The sequence below is a fragment of the Diaphorina citri genome, unplaced genomic scaffold (genome assembly GCF_000475195.1).
Source record: "Diaphorina citri unplaced genomic scaffold, Diaci psyllid genome assembly version 1.1 scaffold316, whole genome shotgun sequence".
NCBI lineage: Eukaryota > Metazoa > Arthropoda > Insecta > Hemiptera > Psyllidae > Diaphorina > Diaphorina citri.
The window spans coordinates 125,229-137,994 of NW_007377751.1; the positions used below are offsets into that span (position 1 = coordinate 125,229).

General features: G+C 36.8%; 1 protein-coding gene across 1 annotated transcript in view; it reads left to right on the forward strand.

Annotated features, from left to right (window-relative positions):
• Positions 1–10,363, forward strand: part of LOC103507474 — a gene marked incomplete at its 5' end in the record, with an annotated part of 62,616 nt that extends 52,253 nt beyond the window's left edge. Inside the window, 6 exons of the mRNA XM_017443344.2 lie at positions 5,677–6,225; positions 7,115–7,302; positions 7,631–7,737; positions 8,819–8,960; positions 9,365–9,556; positions 9,907–10,363. Of these exons, the coding sequence (XP_017298833.2) occupies positions 5,677–6,225; positions 7,115–7,302; positions 7,631–7,737; positions 8,819–8,960; positions 9,365–9,556; positions 9,907–10,363 (1,635 nt within the window). The remainder of the gene's footprint in view (positions 1–5,676; positions 6,226–7,114; positions 7,303–7,630; positions 7,738–8,818; positions 8,961–9,364; positions 9,557–9,906) is intronic.
• Positions 10,364–12,766: the final 2,403 nt, after the last annotated feature.

Here is a 12,766-nt window from a genome sequence, read left to right on the forward strand (position 1 = left end):
CATAGATGGTGACCGCTGATTCAGGGAGTATGGTTTCTGTTTCTAAGGAGCCGATTCTGTACATCATTGGGCCTCATAATATCATTAGAATACTAACAAATCTCCAAGAAAAAAATTTAGGAACCTACTTATCTTGTTTATTTACTAAGTCGACAATATTTCATATCAAGACCTACACCCCCGACTCCTTTCATCGTATTTCAAAATATATCTTGCTGTTTTTAAGTCCTCATTCATTCGAACCGAAATTACCAAGCGCACCAGGCGAGTGCTTGGTTTTTAATTCCGAAGATATTTGTGGTCATAATTTGTTATTCAAAGCATGAAACACACGGGACGGAGAAAAGGTATCTTGGGTATGCATCAAGCCATCAAGTTACATTCAAAACAAATCTGCCTTGAAAATTAAGGAAAATTCATTTCTTCGTTTTCATTCTGAGGCGATGCACCATAGATGGTGACCGCTGATTCAGGGAGTATGGTTTCTGTTTCTAAGGAGCCGATTCTGTACATCAGTTTCAATGAAATTCCTTTCTTTTCTAACACGGTGTAATGACTTTGGTTTTAAAACATATCCCTTGAATACTAAGAAATTTTAGGGACATTTTAGATCAACAAGGAGTGCATTTAAAGCGGATTTCTTACAGAGCAAGATGATGGAATTTGAAAGTTATTAGGTACATACAATTTTAATAAGTTTGGGGGCAAACACAAAGCTTAAGAGTGTAATGGAAAGCCGCGAGCTGACGAGCACACTTGCAAAACACGCAGTCTGCATCACGCATCTAACCAATATATTTCGTGCAATTCAAGTCAGGAACTTACTAATTAAAGGAAAACTTTAGGAATGTGTGCATTTTGCACCATTCTTAAGAGGGTTTCAAAGGATTTTAGAGTTTCCAGATCGTTGAAAATTCAAGACTGGATTACATTTTTGAAGCTTCCTCAAATATGGATGCATGATCGGCACATTTTGATTGAAGCTTCTCACGCCTTATGGGGTTCATTCATTAAGTTTGTGGTAAGTTGAAAGATTGTGTTGTCTTTGGCCGATTTATCTTTGGATTTACTTTTATCTTTGACATTCCTATAACAAGTCAGATCGTTTCTTAAGTTTGTCAGGCACGCACATCTCTGATGAATACTCCCCTGGAACAGCCTTACAATGTTCTAGTATACTACTCTAATCGTTCTAGTATTTGCTAGACGTCCATTCATAACTTTCCTATTTCACAAGACCCTAAGTCTTTTCGTGATATGATTAGGCACTAATTTGAAATACCTCAAGAGTTTGTACACGATACTTAATTGATGGCAAATCGGATGTGAATCGATTTCTTTGGATGAAATCCTTGGAAGTTAGAAAAAAAGCTGCTCTGTAAACATTTCCCTCGTTTAGTCTTCACAACGACCCCTATTCAGTTCATTAGAGCAGAAAAAGAGTAGAAACAATAATATTGTAGGAACTGGAAACTTGGAGAGCTAGTTATGTACGTAAATGTTTTTTTTTATTTATATATATATAAAAACACCGGGTACCTCGGTACTTCTTATGAAAATGCGTCTAATTATTATAAAGTAAAACGTACAATATCTCATAAACTATGTTTTATTATAAAAACATAAAACAGTTCCAACTCTTCTAGTGTAACTTTTAACCCTTGCCTTTACTATCGGTCAAATTTTATAGGTAATCGGATCATCAGTTTTGACTAGCTTGTAAGTACGAGTACCTACCTATACCAAAGTGTTGGCAGAATCACAATAATGAACCCCTTTTTAAATCTTTGAGTACCTATATTGATTTCCCATTTCGAAAGATTTGGGTAAGATTCCTCTTTTATGTGTTGGTTTGTCAGTTTTCATAAAATGAGGAATGTTTGATTTCTATAAAATTGGTAAGACTGATGCAATTTGACACAAGAGCACAACTGTGCTAGAAGAGGTACTATCTGAAAGGCATTCTCTACCACCTAAACCTTTGATATCCATTATTAGGAACAAAAATTATGAACTTTCGGTGTTTCTGTTAATAAGCACTCTGTACTACCGATTAGAATATTCCTGATAAGTATTCAAAAAGATCAGTGAAGGGTTAACTCGAGGAACAAGTGTAAAAGTAAATAATAAACAATTCAAAATATAAATAATGTTCTATTAATCTTTCTAATAAGCTTAAGGTTTAGTCAGGGGTCAAGAGGTTTGATCGGGATTTTTTCTCTTTGAGTCTTTTTGTTTTGGATCCGAAACGTTTAGAACGGGTCAGTCTGGTTTTAATTCATTGAAACAAATCAAAGACCTGTGGATCAGTGCTGTAGATCTGTAGAATCTATTTCCACTTGAATTTTATTATTAAAAAATTATCATTTTCTGAAGCAGAGAAATCAGTAGGTAGAGAAATTTTCGAAGATATAGGTAGGTACAGGAATTTTTTGACTTCTGGTCTATCAACAGAAAAGACAGTCGTATTTTCTTTGCTCTTTTTGCTATGTCATAGTTGAAACCCTAGGTTAGTGAGACTTCATGTTACCATCTGTCTGTATACGACTATACGAGGCCCACAATAATAGGCTCTATAATGCCAATTTTTCTTTTGGAAGAACCAAATTCTGGGTTCTGTGTCCAGTGAAGCTTTGATCGCCATGTCCCATTTTGCAATAAAAATTAAATTGACCCCGTAGGCTGGTTCCCGCACATTCTGGAGGCAGGTTAACCTGACTTCTGGTCCCGATCTTCAGTAGAATTTGGGGGGGGGGGGGGGGGGGGGTTTAAATACTCCCATCTTTTGGGATCATGAAACTTGCCACAGACCACAGATTCGGAAAAGAATCATTCACCAATTTGATTGCAAGTTTTGAAGTTAGACCCTCTTTGCAAGTATTTTACTTGGTATTTTCCTCCAGGTATTGGGTTCTTAATACTAATCTTACCCCTTCCCATATTACTGGCATAACAAAATAAACTGATCAGTCTCATTTCAGTAAAATAAACTAAGCGTACCTACCTAATAACTGACGGGCTGTTTTTTCAGACAATTTGTAAACATCAAATTACTTTGGCAAACATCATATTTTCGGTACAAAATCATTTTTTATTTTCTTTGTTTAAAGATAGAGATAATATTTACTTCGAGTAAAAGTTATATGCCGGTAGAGGGGAAAGAACATTGTAAATTCTTTAGCGGAAGAATTTTACGTCTACAATTTTCATTTGGCCCAAAAACATGACAGTTATTTGAATAATACTACCTACCAAATTAATAAATACCAGACAAATTAATAAATAACATTATGCATGATACATCGTCAGTCCAGAATCGTAAGCTGCTAATACTTGACCTCAATTTAACCCAGCTCTTGTCTTCTCATTTCAGTTACCATGCATAAAATTAAGGAGGAAAATCAGTACAGGAGTCGCGGCGAAGTAAAAGAACAAGTGTGACCCTAGCTTTGTTTTCTGAATGTTTATTTACTTTGATATTGTTATAAATAGACACTAGACAATTCTAATTCCACAGAAAGTCTCATAAATTAACTGAAATCTAAAGGTCTAGGGCTTCCAACCGCGATACCTACTTACAGCTTTAAGAAGTACCTACCTTGTGTATGTTTCAATTCAACTCAATATATCCAGGGCTGGGTGTTGACTATATGCATACATTATAACTATTAAACCCCAGTGTGCACGTACAAAATCTTGCACACACACTTTCCTACCCACAACGTGCGGTGCTATACCTTTTTATTTCTTTTATTTTTCCGTCAAAACGGAAGGTAATTTCCTAAAATCAAGATAGACATGATACTCCTACGCTTTCAAACATTACACACACGTGGCTTCAAACCTAACTAAAGTTCCACTTGAGTAATTTACCAGCTGTACATAATATTGGGTAGTTTTCTACTTTTTCTGTTGGGAAAAATACAATTTTATAGCGGGTGGCTACAATAGAAAAGAGGGGATTTTTGTTCCTTTTTTTTCAAGGCAATATTGGTAATTATTTGGAAAATTATTGCATTATATTTGTGAAGGTAAAGGTTCGTATAATGTTACATTGTTACCTGGAGAGTTCTGATAGCTTTATTATGACATGAGCCCACTGTGTTTTTCAACCCCTGCATTTGTGATAGCTGTCTCGTTCTTTAATTAGTTTTGAGGGTGGTTTTAGGTAAGTAGGTTACTTACGAGCATATTTTCGACTTAGTTTTCTACTGAAATTGGTTTTCAACGATATTCTTCTGTTGTTATTAAATCAATAGGTATCTTAACAATCTATTCCATTGAGATTCAATCTTGACCGCAGTAACACACAAATACCTTTCTACTGAAATTGCTTTTCAATGATATTCTTCTGTTGTTATTAAATCAATAGGTATCTTAACAATCTATTCCATTGAGATTCAATCTTGACCGCAGTAACACACAAATACAAAATGTCTGTAACTTTACAAAACATACTTGGGAATAAATTAAATTCTTCCGCACTTTCTTGAGAATAGTTAAAATAGGTAATTTTCAGTAACCCAAAATAGGAAGAAATAAAAAGGTATTTTTTATGGCTTTGACTTGAGAATTATGATTTTACTATGGAAGAACATTATTAACCTAATCAATTAGCATAAAATCACCCTACGAAAAACCTTATGATTAAAATTTATTAACAATTCGAAAATTAGATGCTAGATTACCAGTAGGCAGTACTAGCGGTTCAGTAGTACAGGGTAATTTACACAATAGTTAAATCTAAGATAAGAATCAGAAAAATTCACGGCGCTAGTCAGCATATTTAGGATATTCCAAAAGTTTTACAGCTTCTACGGAGTAAGTTGAAAGATTGTGTTGTCTTTGGCCGATTTATCTTTGGATTTACTTTTATCTTTGACATTCCTATAACAAGTCAGATCGTTTCTTGCAAATAAAAATGAATCCAAATCTTTCCTAGACCCAACTTTGACAACTTTATCCAAGGGTCCACAACATTTTGAACAATCTATAAGCAAGGTCAGCTGAGCGGATGTAGTTTTTAGACTTCGCAACTGGATATAATATTTTTTTTGCACCTGGATTCTTTTCTCCTGATAAGTGTTGTAACACATTACTCGAACTTTTCAGATGAAAGCTAATGAATTATGGGCCTAGTTTTGAATTACTTTTGATTTTAACGAAGTTATGTGTACAATGTGTAGAGAAAACAAAGGAAATGGGCTAGGTTTCGTATAATTAATAGGAAAAGACCTAGGTGTATAAAGGTAGGTTTGTAAAAAAAATCTGCTTTCCGCGTTCCAGTTTGTTTTTATTCAGGTAAATCCCTATTTTGAAGAATTGAAGATAGAGAATTTTGGTAGAGCATATTTGTATTAGTGGATGTGTCAAGTGCACCACAGCAAAACTTCAACACTTTCAGCTAAACCGCTTTACAGCCGGGGCCTATTTTACCAAGCCTCTTTGTATGCGTGTAGTAAATAAATAATAAGTTATTAAGCCCAATTTCATTACATTATTAGGTGGTTAATTCTCAAATAACAAATAGTTAGAATAGATGTGTTAGTAATATTATTTTACGTTGTAAACTCATAGCTAGGTAGGTACCTACTTAGATACCACTTCGTTCTTACACCATTAAATTCTGTTATTAATTTAATCACACATGCTATTTATCGGCCTTACTATCCAGAGTATCAACCTTACACTGTGAGCAACGGGTTCAGTCTCCCCACCTATGAGGTGAACAAATCCAACGACTGTGACAAACTCTACTGTCATCAAACCCTCACTGCAGATCAGAATAGCAAAGGTTACAGCTCACCCTACATTACGCTCCCCCTGTGTTCAGACCTACCTCAAAGTCATAAACTTCCTTCCAAGAGTCTCAACAGCAAGTCCCTGGATGGTCTGTCGTCTAATGACTCCTCTCCAGTGCCTAGCAACCACTTGGTCACCCCCAAGGTAGAAGATATCAAGAGTGAGAGTTTCAACTACAGCGAAGTTCCTCGTCAGACAGTTCTCATGTGGGGGAGTAATCCTAGTCGTAGTCCTCCCGCCTCTCCCATCCTGCCCAATGGTCACATCAACTATCCCTCCCAAGAAATTAAAAAGTACAACGGTGATCCTCTCAAGTCCTTAGCTGAAATGAACACGATAGGGGAGAATAAGTGGAAAGAAAGCCCTCCTGTTGTTAGTCCGAAATCCTACTATCAAAGTTACAATGAAAATGGGCCAAGTGAGGTATGGCCACCACACCATCAGTTCTATTCTTACCACCATCACCAGTGAGTTCACAATTTGCTTTTCACTTTAGTAAATAGTTTGTGCCATAATGTATCCATGTGAATCTTGCAGTTATACCTCCTACCTATGTCTAAAATGTCCTTTCTTTTCTTTCTCAATTTGATTGAAAGTTCTACAGAACAGAAAGAGTACTGCAATATTCACATTGATACCATTAAATGTATTTGTTTGTGTTTACCTAGAGGTTTCCTGCACATCTCTGTATGTAAAATACCTTTAGTTTGTGCCATAATGTATCCATGTGAATTTTGCAGTTATACCTCCTACCCATGTCTAAAATGTCCTTCTTTTCTTTCTCAATTTGATTGAAAGTTCTACAGAACAGAAAAATCTGGTGTGAACATCACACGACTTTCCTTATCCTATTGAGTGATGCTTATTTGAGTGTTCTTTTACCCTAACTTTTACAATATCTCTAACCGTTTTGTCGCTATAGCTGAAAACCGCCAAAGACGGTCGAAATCTGTCCAAAAGCGGTCAAAATACCGCCAAGCGCAGCAACCATCTCAACCAAAAGTTTCGTGTCGCATCCTTGTCACATTTGGGTCGAAATCTGTCCACAAAATACCACGGAGCAACCATCTCAACCAAACGTTTTGTGTTGCATCCTTGTCACATTGGTGAAGTACATACCAAATTTCAAGTCTCTAGCTTATACATAACAATTTTCCATTAGCATAACAATTTTCGATTAGTATGTAAACCTTGTATTTATTTCTAATAGAAAATCCTGATAAAACACCAAACCTATTGTTGTTTTTACATTTTCCAATGAGATGTACTTACCGTACATACTTAAATCTATTGTTTACCTGTTTTTCCACAGAGACTGGATATCAGAGGGAGGATCAAAATTCTTCACGGTCAAAATAGAAAATTAGAAGAACCTCCTTTAGCTCTATTTGCAATATGCACACCATTTGGTCCGCCTTCCTTGTTAGAAATTCCTCATAAAGAAGTCATGTTCAAGTCAAAACACAAACTCGATCTTAGTTTAGTTTCTATGGACCAAAGGTGAGTAAAACTGTAAATTCTACGTAGAGATGCCCGAATGTCTGATCAAGGGCTAAAACAAACAACCTAAATTTTAGGACCAGATCTACAGTCTCATGTTGATTTTGTTAGTCCATTTTTGGACCTTTTCCATAGATCAGCACTTCAGAGGTCCAATAAGCAATAAATTCAAAATAATAAATAAAATTAAATAAATAGATGACATGTTTTGAAGGGAACATTAGGTATGGAAAATCTTGGCTTTAAGAAATAATTATTAAGTTTGGCTTAAAAATAATTTATTAATTACCTACCTGTTCTAATTGACGTCTGTCCTGATTATTTTCAGAGGGAAAATGTTACTAGGATACTCAGACACAGAGTTGGCCAACATGGGCGGGTATGACCTGGTGCATTATGATGATTTGGCCTATGTTGCAAGCGCACACCAAGAACGTAAGTACTGATTAAACTTAACAAGAAGTTCTGTAAAGATATTGGAATGATAGATAATATGTTTTCACTTGACAAATATATGAAACTTATTTATTAATAAAGGTATTGTGAAATACACTTAAAAACAGATAAGTTCTGTTTTACTCTAGAGGCTTTGCCAGCCACAATGTGTATGGCGCGTGGCGGTTGTCATTAGTGGAGATGTCAAATGCACATCTAATCACACGTACCTTGAAGAAAAAAAAATCCAGACACCTCCCTGTATTGTAATACTTAATTCAGTCATCTGATTGGTGGATATGCCACATACACCACTACCGTTCATGTCCTAAGGCCCAGGTACTTTTGGTTTCAGTTTTTCCCGCAAAATGTAACTAGAACTTGTTGAGCTTTTGACTGGGATAAAGGACAATTTTAGTACTATTCAAAGACAAGGACTCTTTATAGAGGGAAGCTAAATAACTCTCAAAAAAAAGTCCTATTCGAGGAACTTAAACAAGCTAAATTCTAATCTATTACCTTTTTGTTTCCAGTGTTAAAAACAGGAGCCTCCGGAATGATTGCGTATAGGTTTCAAACCAACGATGGAGGGTGGCAATGGATGTTTTCACTTGACAAATATATGAAACTTATTTATTAATAAAGGTATTGTGAAATGCACTTAAAAACAGATAAGTTCTGTTTCACTCTAGAGGCTTTGCCAGCCACAATGTGTGTGGCGCGTGGCGGTTGTCATTAGTGGAGATGTCAAATGCACATCTAATCACACGTACCTTGAAGAAAAAAAATCCAGACACCTCCCTGTATTGTAATACTTAATTCAGTGATATGATTGGTGGATGTGCCACATACACCACTACCGTTGATGACCTAAGGCCCAGGTACTTTTGGTTTCAGTTTTTCCCGCAAAATGTAACTAGAACTTGTTCAGTTTTTGACTGGGATAAAGGACAATTTTAGTACTATTCAAAGACAAGGACTCTTTATAGAGGGAAGCTAAATAACTCTCAAAAAAAGTCCTATTCGAGGAACTTAAATAAGCTAAATTCTAATCTAGGTATTATTACCTTTTTGTTTCCAGTGTTAAAAACAGGAGCCTCCGGAATGATTGCGTATAGGTTTCAAACCAACGATGGAGGGTGGCAATGGTTACAAACGAGTTCAAGACTAGTCTACAAAAATTCCAAGCCCGATTTTGTTATTAGTACACATCGGCCTCTCATGTAAGTTTTCACTTTGATATCAGCATCAACTACATATTTAAATTCTGGCATATGAGGGACAACCCTCCATTGATCTGACGGGAACAGGCAAATTCTGCGGCTTTTTTTTTATTTCCTGGGTTTGTTAGCAAACAAATGTTGAACGCATGAAGCATGGAGGTAAATTTCCGATTGGATTTGGTGAACCATCAGTCTTTTTGGGGCTCCAAGGAGGCCCGCGCTCTATGTTCAACAGATCACTTTTTTTTCTTAGTTTGAAAGTAGAAGTAAGTGTTGAAAAAAACTCATACCTACCTTGGAACCGCTTTCGCATTACTTCAAAGCACATTCTTTTATATCCATTCCTATCCAAGAACGGAACACTCATGCAACTATATTAATTATACCTATCAATCTCGTTCCAGGGAAGAAGAAGGCCGGGATCTCTTAGGCAAAAGAACAATGGACTTCAAAGTTAGTTATTTAGACGCTGGTCTCAACAACAGCTATTTCAGTGATTCAGATCAGCTTACTCCTAGTCATCAAACCCTGGCACCTTCGCCTGGATCTGCCCAGAGCGGTTCTAGTAGCACAACACCCCAACGAGTCAACAGGAGGTAAGAACAAAGTTCATTCTTTCAACTTAATCCAAACTATGACATTCCGAAACACAGTCGTCCTGTTTACAAATACGATGCTAACAATAACTGGAGGTGACGGTCGATATATAACTTGACATCACTTGTGAAAGACTGTATCGGAATCGCGTATTTTTTAATTTTATGAATTCCCCCCTAAAATCTCCCGTTTGCTTTCCAGGTACAAAACCCAGTTGAGAGACTTCTTGTCAACTTGTCGCACGAAACGCAAGATGTTTATAACTTGACACTTGTGAAAGACTGTATCGGAATCGCGTATTTTTTTAATTTTATGAGTTCCCCCCTAAAATCTCCCGTTTGCTTTCCAGGTACAAAACCCAGTTGAGAGACTTCTTGTCAACTTGTCGCACGAAACGCAAGATGTCTGCTCAGCACGCAGCCCCTCCTCCTCCCACCCCTGCCCCTCCCATAGAATATCTTACCCCTCCTGATGCTGTAGCGGCTGCTTATAGCAACATGTATACCACAGGGTACAGCGCCACTACTCCAGAATACATGAGTCAATCCCTGTATGACAATAGACTTCCCTATGAGAACCTATTCCATCAATACCGGCCTTACTATCCAGAGTATCAACCTTACACTGTGAGCAACGGGTTCAGTCTCCCCACCTACGAGGTGAACAAATCCAACGACTGTGACAAACTCTACTGTCATCAAACCCTCACTGCAGATCAGAATAGCAAAGGTTACAGCTCACCCTTCGAAGTTTTTTTCGGATCTGTGATTGGAATACGGGGTGCACTCGTCTGGACAATGGAGTAGCTACTTTATATCGGTAACCATCATTACCAAATTGAAAGAAAAATTATAGAAACCTCAGAAATAATAAAGGAAGCTTTTATACCAGATCTTGCCACAGATAGTTTTCAGTTAATCCAGAGATTAAGAAAGTCAAAGAGAACCTTTGACACTGTGTTAATTCTCAGTGGCAAAATCACTAGTATTGCTGTTCGAATACGACTGGGATCGAACCCACAACTTACCAGCCTTGGAGCCACACACTGCCCACAGGGTTTGATCAGCCAGCACTTCATAGGTTAAGCAATACTCCACCGGACTAGAGAACAGCTTGATAATGTCTATGATGAGCTTGATAATATAAATATTAAAAATAGTAAAGGAAGGTCTTTATTCGAATACGACTGGAATCGAACCCACAACCTTCAATATTAAAAATAGTAAAGGAAGGTCTTTGTTTGAATACGACTGGAATCGAACCCACAACCTTCAACATACAACTCACCAGCGTTAGAGCCACACACTGCCCACAGGGTTTGATCAGCCAGCACTTCATAGGTTAAGCAATACTCCACCGGACTAGAGAACAGCTTGATGATGTCTATGATGAGATGACACATTGTACTAACGCGACAGAAGTCAGACGCTCCTTTGAGAGATTCGATCCGGGTTTCTACAATGTACAAAGTCTGAAATTGAAAAGAGAATATATGTAAAATCTTTTATAAAAGCGAGATCCTTTCACTCATTCACACACTGATCGCTCTATCTCCAGAACCCCAACATCTAGAAAGGTGAACTTTGGTAGGACTATTCCTAATAAGGTCTAGTGGTTTCAATTTTCCGTGGCGAAGCACGGGTCACGGGCTAGTTTTAATACAAGGGTCAAGTTGATGGGAACACAGGGCATTACAACATACCTACCTAGGCACTTATTTAATTCCTCAATACACAAGTATCTAACTATCTGAGTCTATGATTATTATAAATAATAGATAGTTATGCGTACCTACCTAGCTAACTACTTAATTATCTATTTCTCAAATGTTAGCAAATTACCGGAAACCCATTTCCATGTTACCTACGAGAAGATATTTGTAATATTGACATATCTTCACAGAATTTTCGTCTAAACTGGCATATTTTTACGGACGTAAAACCAATTTACGTCTAAAGTTGTTGTCTAAAAGGGAGACTCGCGAAACGGAGGATGCTGATAAAAATTATCTTCGCTAGGTCGCGGGTTCGGTATTTGTAATATTGACATATCTTCACAGAATTTTCGTCTAAACTGGCATATTTTTACGGACGTAAAATCAATTTACGTCTAAAGTTGTTGTCTAAAAGGGAGACTCGCGAAACGGAGGATGCTGATAAAAATTATCTTCGCTAGGTCGCGGGTTCGATTTCCGCCCGGGGCAGATTTTATCCTAAACGGATAATGTTCTTGGAACGGCTTTCTCCTATCCTGTCTTCTTTCTTCGGGTTCGGGACGATAAGACCTTAACAATTACAGTTCCCTCTATCAAACCTCTGAAAAAATAAACAATTAAAAAATCTGTTTGAAAAAATATTAATTATTATCTTTTTCTTTTATTTTCAGTCGGACATCGTACATCAATCTGTCTACGAGCTGGTTCATTCAGAGGACAGGGAAGAACTACAAAGACAGCTCATGTGGAATTCATTCCTGCCTCCGGAATCTGCGGGAATCAGCCTACAGGAATGTTTTCTCCAGGAAAACAGCTATCTTCTGGAACGAAGTTTCACAGTGAGATTTCGCTGTCTACTCGACAATACGTCAGGGTTTTTAGTAAGTTCTTTCGATTTTAAAATGAGGCAACTTTTAAGGGGAGTTGCGGGTTTCTTTGGGGATGGAAAACTATGTACTTATTGAAGAATAAATTTAATGTATTAAAGAATATTTTCAATGTATGTATTCTTTTATTAAAATTATTAATATTATTCGATATTTTTTAACTGAAGTATGTTTCGAAAAAGAAAAGGATGTGACCCTTTTCTACATTACCTACGATTCATTCAATTCATTATAGGCTAAAATGTATGATCTACTGAAATCTACACGCGAGTTTAGCTTTTGCAAAACACTGAACTACCTACCTACATCTATTTTGAAAATTCTTACAAGAGGCAAAATTCATTCCTGCCTTTGTAAACAAAAGTGAAAACTTGAAAAACAATCAAGGTTACATGAAACATGGAATAAAATATCTCACGATATTAAACGTGTAGGTAGATAGGTACCTGCTATACAAACCAACTATTCAGGATGTAGTATATTTTCTGCTGTTTTTATCAGTGAAACATAAATTCCAGCAAAAGGCAAAATGGTGTTAACCCCGATCCCCGCTACATTACCTACGATTCATTCAATTCATTATAGGCTAAAATGTATGGTCTACTGAA